Source organism: Zingiber officinale, chromosome 3A (genome assembly GCF_018446385.1).
Source record: "Zingiber officinale cultivar Zhangliang chromosome 3A, Zo_v1.1, whole genome shotgun sequence".
Classification (NCBI taxonomy): Eukaryota; Viridiplantae; Streptophyta; class Magnoliopsida; order Zingiberales; family Zingiberaceae; genus Zingiber; species Zingiber officinale.
Window position 1 is genome coordinate 2579765 of NC_055990.1, and position 13243 is coordinate 2593007.

General features: G+C 37.8%; 3 protein-coding genes across 3 annotated transcripts; 1 reads left to right on the forward strand and 2 right to left on the reverse strand.

Moving 5' to 3' along the window:
• Positions 1-1550: 1550 nt before the first annotated feature.
• On the reverse strand, positions 1551-10623 carry LOC122053458. Its single transcript, XM_042615510.1, has 8 exons — positions 10375-10623; positions 9713-9832; positions 9429-9624; positions 5861-6794; positions 4623-4686; positions 2220-3070; positions 2024-2126; positions 1551-1924 (listed from the first exon to the last, which is right to left on the reverse strand). Exons 1-5 carry the CDS (start codon positions 10621-10623, stop codon positions 4632-4634), a joined length of 1554 nt encoding a protein of 517 aa, XP_042471444.1. The 3' UTR covers positions 1551-1924; positions 2024-2126; positions 2220-3070; positions 4623-4631.
• Positions 2351-3064, forward strand: LOC122051022 (ethylene-responsive transcription factor ERF014-like). Its single transcript, XM_042611929.1, has one exon. The coding sequence runs from the start codon at positions 2351-2353 to the stop codon at positions 2921-2923; it is 573 nt and encodes a 190-aa protein (XP_042467863.1). The 3' UTR covers positions 2924-3064.
• A 327-nt stretch (positions 10624-10950) lies between the features above and the next one.
• On the reverse strand, positions 10951-11605 carry LOC122053459. The gene is made up of 3 exons (XM_042615512.1): positions 11503-11605; positions 11328-11420; positions 10951-11126 (listed from the first exon to the last, which is right to left on the reverse strand). Exons 1-3 carry the CDS (start codon positions 11603-11605, stop codon positions 10951-10953), a joined length of 372 nt encoding a protein of 123 aa, XP_042471446.1.
• Between the last annotated feature and the right edge of the window lie 1638 nt (positions 11606-13243).

The following is a 13243-nucleotide window of genomic DNA, read 5'->3' on the forward strand; positions in this document are numbered from 1 at the left end:
TGTGATTCGTTCGACAGTTAGTCCTCTTGAAGCGTCCTTGGCTCTGATACCACTTATAGGTCCGGGTAGGTCGGCTAGAAGGGGGGTTGAATAGCCTGAAAAAATAAATCAAGACTTTTCTCGTTCTTTGGACTCGGGTTAGCAACAATAGTATAATAGAAATAAGCAATACAAAAAACTGAAAGAAGAGACTCAGAATTTTACTTGATTACAACCGAGGTGGCTATTAATCCAAGACAATGACAACATTAGAAAAACTCCTTCGTGTAGGCGGAGAAGCCTCTTACAATCTTTAAACGCTCAGACTATTGCTAGGAATTGAATGCTTGAGTTGATTGATTATTTCCTAACTCCAGCGGCCTTTTTATAGCTCCTTAAAATTCTATCTATAGCTTAAGGACACCTCCCAAGGGTATGGAGGACGCCTCCAGCGAGGCAGTACGGATAAAACTTTATCCGCTGCGAACGACCACTTTGGCCAGGTCGAGGGCCCCCTCAAGGCTATGGAGGGCGCCCTCAATATCATAGGGTGCCCTATATGGAGGGTGCCCTCAATCATGAAGGGTGCCCTCTACCTGCAACGTATAAATAGCTCTATCTTTTCTTTGGATCTTTCGTTGCTCCATTCGCTTAGGTGATTGTGACCAACCAAAATAGGGTTCACCCGAACCCAATTTCCGGCCTTCTCCTCGAGCAAGCTTCCGCTCCGGCTTCTCGTCCCTCGAACGTCGTGTAAATTATTCTCGTCCACCGGTGTACTCCTCCACGACACCTCGTCCCTTAAATGCGCCGAGCCCGTCGGCTCTCTCCCATGTCATCCTTCTCGTTAGCCGCGTCTTCTGATCAACTTCCTGTGCTCTTAAGTTCCTACACACTTAGACACAGGGATTAAACCAAAACAAGATATAGTCTAACTTAATTGATTACACCAAAAATAACCTTAGGGATCCAACAAATTATAGCTCTTGCCAACATTGAGTATATAAAAAAAACAAATAAACAAAAACTCTATTGTATAGTATTGAAGATTAAATAAATGTTGAGCTTAAATAATTAATTATTTTTATAGAAAGTTGTAAATTATTTACAAGGACTTTAGTGATTTTTTTAGGAATAAAAATATATCACGCTGAAAAAAAATGAAATGTACTTTTTTTTATTAAACATATTTTTAAAGAACACAGATACATACTATTTCTGAGATATATTAAATATAACGCATTATACATTTGTACTTCTTTTCCACGATTTACGAATTATTTTCTAAATAGCCTACCATTTTAAAGCCTTTAAATGATATCCTAGAAAGAAAAAGAAAAAAGAACAAAGGAAAAAGACGAGTATGATATAAGCCGTGAAGGTATTGAAAAGGAAAAGAAGTGGGAAAATGAAATGAAATAGAGCAAGTTTAACCAAGCATTTCATGTGGATTTGGTAAACCATTCCTCAAAGATTGAAGGTACCCAACCTTAGAATATTAGGCACATCGGTTTGCTTTCCAATGCCTCAATAAAAGATAACTTTGGTCATGTTTGTTTTTTAATGGAGTGTCTAAATAGTCCCAAGAGATAGAATCTATCAGATAAAGTCGGCCTTTTAAAATTCAAACTTTGAGCCTCTTATTAAAGCAAGAAGAGCAGAGCTTGAATTTCAATGGGGATGATTCTAAAGATCTATCTTTGAACGTGCATAAGTTGTTCTTTAAATCTATGGCGACGGTAAGACAGGGAAGAAGAGTTGCATGGACGCGGCTCCAGCTAATAACTACCTGTTGGCTTGCTGCAGAATGCATCCACCTTTCCAACCACGACTGGGCTCCGCCACGCGCTGACAGAATCCTATGCATCATCCTCCACTGCCAATGTGAAACTGGAAGCTGCCTCCTTTCTTCTCTTCGCTGCTTCCTTCCTTCCTTATTCAATGCCTTGCATGAAATGAATGATTGATTGACCACAATGCCAAGAAAGTGTATTTAATGTTTTCAGAAAACGGACAGAGGTGAGTGAGTGAGTGAGTGACAAACCAGATTGTCGACTGGCTCAAATCTCACCAATAGTACCCAGCAACGCAATGAGTATGCATGTGCTTACTTGAAAGGAAAACAAACAGGGTTTCAGTTCTTTTCCCTGCAGCCAAGTAGATCACAGAGAAATACCATTGATTGTTGCTCGAGTCAAAAATCCTTGGTTCCTGCAACATAAACAAATAAATAAACTAACCTGGAGTTTGCGCCCATGGACTTTTGTTGTTGGCTTCCACACCTTTGCGAGGAAACCATCTAGGCATGTGTCGTCTATAAATTTCATTAGAGAAACCACACGGAGCATAAGGCTATCACCATTGTATTTCCATGGGGAAGAGTAGTTCGGTTCGCTCCCAAAGCTCCAGTAAGAGACAGTACAAGGGAGTGAGGAGGAGGAGCTGGGGATCCTGGGTCTCAGAGATCAGAGCACCACATCAGAAAACCAGGATATGGCTCGGCTCTTACTCCACACCGGAGGCCGCGGCGAGGGCTTACGATGCAGCTCTGCTCTGTGTCAGAGGCTCATCTGCCGCTCTGAACTTCCCGGCCTCCCTTCCCCCTCACCACTTTCCTGCCACTGTCATGTCGCCGAAGTCTATCCAAAGAGTTGCTGCTGCAGCAGCTGCCAATGCTAACATTGCGGGTTCACTTTCTTCTACCAATCCATCACCTCCTCTTCCTTCGCCTTCTCGATCACTTGATGCCGATGAAGATCAGCATCCTCTAATGGCAAGCTCAACTACTTCAACCGCAAATGAAAAGACGGATGATGAAGCTTTTATTGGACTTGGAACCTTCCAATCACCAAAGTTCACAGATGAGATGATCAACCAACTGATCTATTCCTGGGAGGAGTGTGAGGAGGAGATTGATGACTTCAACCTGTGGAGCTTCTTCTAGGAAAATACTTGTAGGTTCATCCAATTTTTTGCTTCTATTCGTGTTATGAACACCAAATTGCCCTTAGTTAATCTATCTACTAGATAGCAGGCAGCTGTAAAACTTTGTTCTTGATGTATTATACAACAGTCATTTCTGCAACAGGAACTGAAGGAAAAGAAAATCTAAGTTATCAGGTACTTTTCACATGAAATGAAACTCGAGATAAAAGAGTTAAGCTGTGAGTTCGATGACAATAGGAATCAGATCTCTTTCTTGTAACAATAAAAGAAGGCTCATATCTCTTTTAGCCCATATTGAATATCCAAATTTGGACTGAACATCGCAGGATCAAGTATCAACTTTAAATTGCAACAAACATTACTTTCAGTGTTTGTAGCTTGAATTGACTTGTAGAAATGAACACAAAAACAAAAAGAGATCAAGGAAAAGAAAGGATTCATTCAAAAGAAGTCATCTATGCAGACACACACATACATCCCTTTCACACTAACCTTCTGTCCTGAAAGCATGATGTTTTCCACATGGATTTAAAGGCCCATGTTTTATGTCCCACATATAGCTAGGCATATACTGAAATACGTAACAAAAAAGGATCCAAGCTAACAATAGCTGTCACCAAACATTTATATCTTATGGCATTTCAAGTAAACCACACAATCTTTATCATTATCGATGCTCATTTGTTAGCCAGCTAAATTGATTTGTGTTTGCTGCATAAGTTATAGCTTGATATCTATGAAGAAGAATGGCGCAAAAGTTTGCATATTCCACAGTAGCTATTTAAGAACTACTTTTTCATTTCTTTAACTCTTATGCTAGATTAGACCCAAAAAAAAAGTAAGCAAAAAGCTAACATCATTGTAATATATGAACTGAAGAAATCTATTAAGTTGAAAACTATGTGCAAAGATGAGAAGTCTGTAAAAGGTGGTCAGCAGTCAGCAATCAGCAATCACTATAAGTCTATAATAAATTGATCTAGTAGGAGTAAATGCAGTATATAGCAGAACCTGTTTAAGCAGCATGGATCCAAAGGTCAATTGATATCTTTAGAGAAATTACAACAAAACGTCGTCAAGGAATACTCAAATCCTTGGATAATACAGTGAAATATAACCAGGGTACAGCTATACACACTAAGTATACAAAATATTCAAACTCTTGCATCTAGCAATCTGCGATCCAAATCAAACCTAAATGAAGCAAAACAGACCATTTCGACATTAACATAAAACCAGGACTAATTATTTAACAAGGGACATAACCTGAACAGCTAAATCAGAAGGCAAAAATGACAATTGATAAGATAAACCTAATTGGTCAAGAAGGTTATACATGCAGCTGCACATTCTTTGCAAAACTCAAAATAAAATTCTGCCACAATATGACAAGTGACAACATAATTATAGCTGTGAAAAGGCAATGGCATTGATAGTTCTCCTGTTCCTTTTGCTTTAGGTGATCAGCTCATTGTTCTCAGTATGATGTATGAACTGGCTTGGTTCTCAAAGCTTTTGCAGGGATAAATTTTCATAATTTTAGCTTCATTAAACCTGCTAAAGGCATTTGCTGGTAACAGATAAGCCTCTATCAACATATTATCCGATTAGTAACAGAGTTGTCTAAATCAAGATCATGATACTCTGGCTTTCACAAGTTTTCTGTTTAATGTAACTAATAAAGGTATTGAAAATACCAGATGAGCCTATATCAAGACCATGGTTTCTCCTAACGTAGAGTGTCTTTTTTGTCTAATGTACCTGCAGTTTGCAACAAGCAAAAAATTAATTTGCAGGGTGAAAACTAGCACAAAATGTCCCACAAATTAATTTGCAAATAATGTAATTAGATGAAAGATTACACATGGCAAAGAAACATATAATGAGTTCACATAACTGGATGCAACAAGAGAAGTATATTAGGATTATGGTATGATATGAATTATCTTTTATAATAGGGTAGTATACATTTGGATGATAATCACAATCAAGTGATTTTTATTTAGGTCAAATGCTTTTCTATGATTAAAGAAACTCGGTCAATTGGATTTTAAATGAGAATCGTGCCATAGGTCATTAGTTTTAATATATGCAAGCTAATTTGTATGGCCAAAAATCAAATTTCAATGTTTAAAGAGTGAGAGACCCTAAATTGATGGTATTCAGTTGGAAGGTGCTTAAAAATCATATTTTTGTCAATGAATCATATTGCAAGTTAATTCTCAAATCAATTGGAAGGTGTCATTTTCACCATGCAAGAGTCTACTTAAGTTGTGCATAATTAAGGCGCTAGAGTTTACTTAATGACCATCTTTGAGTGAAAGGAATCCAAATATCTTGGTTGATGGGTTTGGGAATGAGGGAATGGAATGATAGTACAAGATAGTGTTTGGATTGTGGGTTTGGGAATGACATTTTGGGAATGATTACTAGATTTATGGAAATCAACCAAACCCATATAACTTGATGGGTTTCATTTCCATTCCTATTCCCATTCCACCCTACTATCAAACCCATACCCATAGTCATACCCATCATTTAACCAAACGCCCCCCTAGTCTTTGTTCAGAAATCATACTGCAAATAATATTCATAAATCAACTTATGAGCCATTTTATGCAATTTTTAACCATGTAATTGTTTTTCAAATAAGTTTGCAAGGTTAAATTTAAAATTTATGCAACATTAAGATGTAAGAAATTCCAATTTGACTATCTTAGATTAGAAGATAACTCAGAACCTATCTATTTTTCACAAATTTGTCCAAACTAAATTGTAAATTGTAAATCAGACCGGTTTAAATTGATGAGGAAAGTTGAAAAATTCAAAATATTATATGAGAGAAAATAAAGTAAGTGGCATAATTAAGGCGCTTCATTGTAAAATGCTGAAAAAAAAATCATTGATGAACCAATGAGATAAGCTTTAAAAATAACTTGATGTGGAAGGGGAGGCGGCGGCAGCGGTAGCAGCCTTGAGCTTTTTCTTAGCCTCCTTATACGCCTTGAGGTGGAAGTCGACGAAGAGGGCGAGGAGCGAGGCGTTGAACGCGGCATTGAAGAGCCAGCCGCGCATCCCCTCGCACCCACCCCCGGTGAAGTGGTACCAGAGGAAGACGCCGGAGACGGGGAAGCTGAAGACGAACTGCGCGATCTGAAGCTCCGTGACGGCCCGCTTCCACCGCGGTGTCCATCGCCAGCCCGCGCTACTGGAAAGGTAGTAGGCGTACATGACGACGTGGACGGATGCGTTTGTGACAAGGGCGGCCGGCATCAGGGACTGCGCGCTGGCGAGCCAGACGTAGCACATGACGATGACGATGGCGTGGTGGTAGACGTGGAGGAAAGTGAGGCGTCGTCGCTCGGAGAGGAGGATGAGCAGTGTGTCGGCGAGCTCGTAGAGCTTGGAGAGGTAAAAGACGTGGGCCCAGAAGAAGAGGGGACCGGATCGGACGGTGGCGGAGGGGGGAAGCAGAAGAGCCAGCGGGGGGAGGGGAAGCGGGCGGCGGCGGAGAGGGAGCATCAGGCGGCCATGGTAGCAGAGAGGAGGAGGACGAAGTGGTTGTGTGCGAAGGAGAGGCGGCGGAGGAGGGTGGGCGACGGCCGGGGGAGGGGGAGGATTCCGCGGGCGAGGAGGACGAGGGTGAGATAGGAGGCGACGAAAGGGATCGAGGCGCCGAAGGTCTCGTTCGGTCTCCATTCGAAGGATTCCATCACCGGGTGCTCCACCAGCCACCGTCGGAGATGAGCGTACATCCACGACACTGCCATGGTTGCCCTGACTCTCCTCCCTCCGCCTTCCTCCCGGTAAATCCCTAAGCAGTGGAGACCCAGTGTTTGATTCGCTTTTTATTTTCTGAACGCCCCTAACTTTGACAAATGCCAATAAAACACTCCTAGTTTTGAAATATTCCCAAACCGGCTTGGCGGAAACTTTAAAAATGAAGAATTTTTTAAATCGAACCCTCATGCTTCTTGAATTTCAATTGGCATCCCTCTCTTGCTAAATTCTTAAAAGAATTTTTGTTTTCCGTTGTAAATTTTTTATTCTCAAAATAGTCTTTGAAAGTTTTAATTTTAAAGATTTTTTTTTTACATGGTTGCGCCGACTAATTTAGAAAAAATTTTATCAGTCACTAAGATAAGGACTCATATAGGGCGACTAAGATAAGGATCCATATAGAACGATTTATCAACAATTGAATTAGGGGTGCTCTGGTTATAATGTTATTATCTATTGATTGAGGTGTCAGGTTCGAGACCCTACCTACGCAGGCTCTTATCAATTAAAAAGTCTCCAATTTGGGGCAATGTAGACTGAGGTGCCGAGTTCAAGTCCTCTTATCAAGGGGCGTTTGGTTCAAATTTATCAATCGGAATGGTAATTGGTTTGATTATAGAGTCAATAGAAGTCAGTTCGAATCCTCTGGACCAGTTTCCCCTGGACCACAAACAACCATTTAAAAGGTTAGCACGTGCATTGCACGTGCACGTGGAAACACAACTCACGTAGAAGTCAATCTCACGCGAAGCCCTAACCTCTCACCTTCGGCCACCTCCGCGATCCGCCAGTGCCATCTTCCACCTTGCCCAAGCCCTAACCTCTCGGAGCCCTAACCCCTCCCCGACGGCCTCCAGAATAACTTCGACGGCCTCCAACCGATCCTACTCGCGCAGAGACCCACCACGATTCGGCGGCGACGACCCGGTTCCCTGACTCCTCCGAGGCCTAGCCCTAACCGCCACCGGTGACGGCCCAAGCTCTGTCACCGTTTCTGCGTGAGTTCAACTGTTGGTTTCATTCAACTTTGAGCTTTCATGGTAGTCCGATTTTCCCCTAAAACTAAAACTCTCCCTCTTGTTCCTCTTAAACTGAAACCAAAAGGCAGATTATTATAACTCCAACAGATTGGAAATTCTGATCTTGGTTATGTGATCGATCAGCAGCAAATTAAGGGCCCATACCACCCACATAGTTTTAATCTTCATTGATTCCTCACATATGAAATGAGCAAAATTTTAAAGAACTTTAACTAGGATAAAATTTACATTGCATCTTCGGCCATGTTTGAAAACATAGCAGGTTGATTGAATTAGAACATGTGGAAGATGGCGAGAGGTTAGGGCTTGGGCGAGGTGGAAGATGGCGCCGACGGATCATGGAGGTGGCCGAAGGTGAGAGGTTAGGGCTTCGCGTGAGATTGGCTTCTGCGTGAGTTGTGTTTCCACGTGCACATGCAATGCACGTGCTAACCTTTTAAATGGTTGTTTATGGTCCAGGGATGGTCCAAGGGAAATTGGTACAAAGGATCCGAACTGAATAGGAATGGGAATCAGGATTACATTATCAGTGTTTGGTTCAAAATCTGGAATGGACATGATTATAAATGATAATATTTGTTTCAATCAACATTGGTAATAGGAATCAAATAAATTTCCAGTTTTACCCTTATTAGTTAATGCATTAAAAATTATTTAAAAAATAATATCTCTATTTTTTAAATAACATATATGTTAAAATTATTACAAATGATATTTTAATTTTTTTTTTTCATTTTAATTATTTATGTATTTTAATTTGGTTCATTTTAATTTGAAATAGAAACGCTCAATTTTAAAATGTAAACTTTTAAAGATTTTAAATTTTTTCAAGAGAGTAACTTTTTAATAGAACCATCCGAATCCTAAGAATTATGAATATTTTCTCCCCAAAGTGTAGGTCTAGGAGTCGTCCATTCACACAACTCAGCTCCAAGTAGTGATGCAATTACATGAAAAGTTGTCTGAAGAGGTAATGAACTTGCCATGTGAGAATATGAAAAAAAAATACAGTTCTATGCTTTAGCAATCTTTAACACCAACACAAAATCAGGGGATGGATTAGCATATTTTCATATATCTCAAGAAACAAAATCAGGTAATGAACTTGTCAGCATCTTCTTCACCTCCTCCCTTGACTCCTTCCTCATGCAGTATGCAAGTGTAGGTGGCAAATCATAAGCATTTGGATCCAACAGTGGATGCACAAGCACGTGTTACAGATGCACAAGATTGGAGCTATTTTTTCATAGAGAAATAAAATTTATTTTCTTTATTTTCAAAATGAAATAAATTCAAGACATCAAGTAACATATTCAAAATATCACCAAAAACAACATCAGTAATAACATTGGCTAAAACCATTTTAAACATCATCTACTTGTTTAATATAAAATGAAATGTCTCAATGCAAAACCAACTATGAGACTTAAGCAAAATATAAAGCTACCCATAAAACATTAACCTCAATAGTTGAGGATAACAATGCCAAAATCAGGATCTTAACAGACTTTAGTTATATTAAAGTGAGCACATATTCTCTCACTTCAGTGGAATCTAAACTAAATAACAAGTCAACATTCAAAGAATCTTGACAAATTGCTTTAGAAGCCTTGTACTTATCTGGACCACTGAACCAATGCTTTTCCAGCAGTTCAAGAACTTGTGGCATTCTTGAGGTTGTACCTTGCATCCAAGTTGACATTGTGCTAAGGTGACCATCAAGACTATTCATAAAACCCCGAATTTCATCATTAAACTCCTTGTACTCAGTTTCAGCATTCTTCATAGGTGCAAACTTAGTCTTCTTTGAAACTTTATAAACTTGATGATGGTATTTTTTTTTAGCAGCACGTGAACTGAAAGAATTAGATGGCAGTGACTCCATGGTAGATAAAAATTTAATTTCAGTGTTAGAATCACTCTCGTTTGTCATAGTCAAAGTAACATCAACATTTCCAAAATTCTACCTCAGTAGTAAGTGGATCTTCAGCCAGATCCCCCGTCGCTCGATCCTTGCCATACACAATATCCAAATTCGTAAAGTAAGGGAATGAGACATTATACAAGCCCTTAGCATCTTTATGAATCTGTAAAAAAAAAAAATACAAAACCAATATTGCAATTAGATTCTACATAAAATAACAACATAGCCTTTTAATTATAGATTCATGAAGGGTTCAAGAACTGATCTATTTTGTTTGGCTTATGCAGAACTATGTTTCTGTAGTTCTGTTTGGCTGTTTGATGGCACACATGCTTATGCAGTCAAATTGAGCCTCTATTTGATAGCATACAAGAACTGATCTATTTTGTCTACGTTGATGTACTTAAACAGACTTATCTTTGTGGATGCTGCTAGTTAGAATTTCATGTGTATTGTGTCATGAACTTAGGACAGCCCAGCTAGAATATAGATGGCTAGGCAGTAACAATACTGTGTCTGAATCTGCAATGGTATTCTACTCTAGGATAAATACGACGTTTAAGCTCTAGTAAACATGGTGCAAATCAAACAAAGTTCCCCTGTAACTATAAATAAAAAAGAAACAGTAGCCAGAGCGGAGTTTGAAAAAAAGGTACAACATACAATATTATAAAATTGTAAAATAAAACACATGAATTTACATACCTTAATCCATTCGGTATACCATGTAAATTCACATGCAATCTTTTTTTCAACATTATTCCAAGAACATCCACTCTTCTTGCACATTTCATTAATAGCATGGTACCTTCTCTTCAAGAACTTGATCCTAGAGTCAATGTGCTTTACTTCTATTATCAACTGGGGTAACTTTTGCACCATTAATCTTTTTATTTCGTTCATGTAATTATTCTTAAAACCACCATCTGTTTTCCAAAGAGAATCTAGGGCCATATCTTATAAACATCTAATTAAGACCCAACTTTCCTCCTCTATCCAAAATCGCTTATTCTTGCCTCTTCCGTATTCCACATCATTTTGTCTCTTGGTTATGGCCATCCACTGTACTGATTTTCATCATATTGTGGTTCAATAAATACAAATTCCAAAAGTATAATAATATAATTATACACATTATATAACAACTCAAAAACATAAATATCAAATAATGTTGAAACAGTTAGGCGGTACATAAGGCAGATAGCAGAGTTAAACAAAATCCTACATCACATTGAAAATATTCTAATCAAAATACAACAAAAGCACAAACATATGCAATAGTCAACCCATATTAAAAACTCCATTTCTCCAATTATTAAACATTTCAATTGTCATATTATTCCTGAACGCATTCCACTGGTCAGTTGGGGCAATTGTTCGTATGTATTCCACTTCATCATCATCATCACTTTCCTCATATTCACTTTCTTCATCACCCTCTATCGATTTCTGAGGATCTGTACTCATAAATTTGCGAATCAGATTATGGAGTAGATAACAGGAAATAATAATACGGACTTGGGTTTGTATTGGGAAAAAAGAAGGGGATGCTAGAATTTTCCAACGACCCTTCAACAAACCAAAACACCTCTCGATTAGATTTCTTGCTCTAGAGTGTTTCATATTAAAATATTCTTCCGGAGTCTCGGGTCGATGACCATCAAACTCATTAAGATGATACTTATGTCCACGATAAGGCGCAAGAAATCCAGAAGAATTACAATAGCCAGCATCCACCAAGTAGTAACAACCTTCGGCAATAAAACAATACTAAATGTAAGACTACAATAAAAATTAAGGTAATTGGTTAATTCACAACTTTTTTATGTATACCTTGAGGAACTTTAAGCCCAGTAGACCTACTAATGGCATCACGAAGAACATGACCGTCGTGAGCAGAACCTTCCCATCCGGGTAACACATATATAAATTGCATATTTGGAGAACATACTCCCAACACATTTGTCGCTATACCTCCTTTCCTTATGTGATAACGTTGTTTTTCTTTTTAGGAGGTGTTACTGGAATAAAAGTACCGTCTAACACGCCTAAGCAACCCTATAATAATCAAATGAATTAATGATAAATACTACTAAAACATAATGACCCTACCATGTTACTAAATACTTATCATATGTTATTACCTTAAATGGTTTCCATCTGTCATCTTCACAGCTTTCGGGTATAGGTTTTGGTGTTTTGAGTAATATGTGGTGAAGCTTTAAAACTGCATGAAGACACAGATTGAAGTGACGACTCACAGTCTTTTGACTTCGATGAAAAAGTAGATTAATTGTTCTATTTTTCTTGTGATGTGCCAGAACATAGATAAAAAATACAACAATTTCATCAACAGATGCATTTCTTGTGTCTTTTAATCCCCCAATGTCTCTTACCATATAACATAATATCCCAAAGGCTCTCCTATCTATACAGAGTTCACTAATACAAAATACATCACTCTCTTTTGTAAGACTAAATATCCATTGCATTCGCTTAATTCATTTTTCTTCCTTATTTTTTATTCGGCAAATCTTAGTACATCGATATATTCGATATGAATGTTGATAAAATATGAGAACCAACACATTCATAAGTATAACATGTGTAACCCACAATGTGCACATTAAATTTTGACTTCTGCTATTAAAAGGAGGTCGTGCCATATTTTTCTACAACAATACAAGTAAAAAAATATCAATGAAATATAGGAGAAACAAACAGCAACTAATGCATAACTAACGATGATATGTAACAAGGACACAAGTTTAATAGTAAAAAAATCATGTCTAGTTGAACAAGTAATATAGTGACCAAATGAAGGCAAAGGATTATAAACACTAGTGTTGATGTATAACTACTGATATATGATGGCGAATGGTAGATTTGATTTTAAATCCTGTTAATTTCATTCTTCAAGCAAGCAAGTTAGTCACTATAAAATTTTCTAAAAAGAACAAGGAATATTAAAGGAAACATATAATAACAATCCATATTTAATCAACATTAGAAGGGGGCATTTGTGACTTGGACAACTTTCTGGCGAACTTAAACTCTATTTAACCCTCTCAGCACCTTCTTTCCATTGATATTACATCAGTCAATAGTAGAATAAGTGCATCATGCAATCCATTATCTGTTGTGTGTTTTGTAAATAAAAACAAATTCCCTAACTTAAATACATTTCTCATTGGCATAAAATCCTATAAATTTTCAAAAGTTAACCAATCATAACTTTTTCAAAGGCAACCCCTTCTTTAATTGATTCCGCATCAGTCTATAGCAAAATGTTCTTACAAGCTGTTAACTATTATGTCTTTAGTAAATTAAAAGGTGTGAAGAAATTGCAATGCATTGGTGGTACCTGTAAACAGATAAAATAATAGATTCTAAGAGAATAGCAGGGTTGTTTGATCTTTATTCCAGAATATTTATGGTATCAATGTTCTATTCTTTGCATATTTAGCATTTGTAATTGTATTGACCCTTTCACCTATATGTTAATGACAAATAAAATATATTTATCAAAATTAGGCTTTACTTATCTGTAAAATGAGTTTCTTTTCTGTTGATT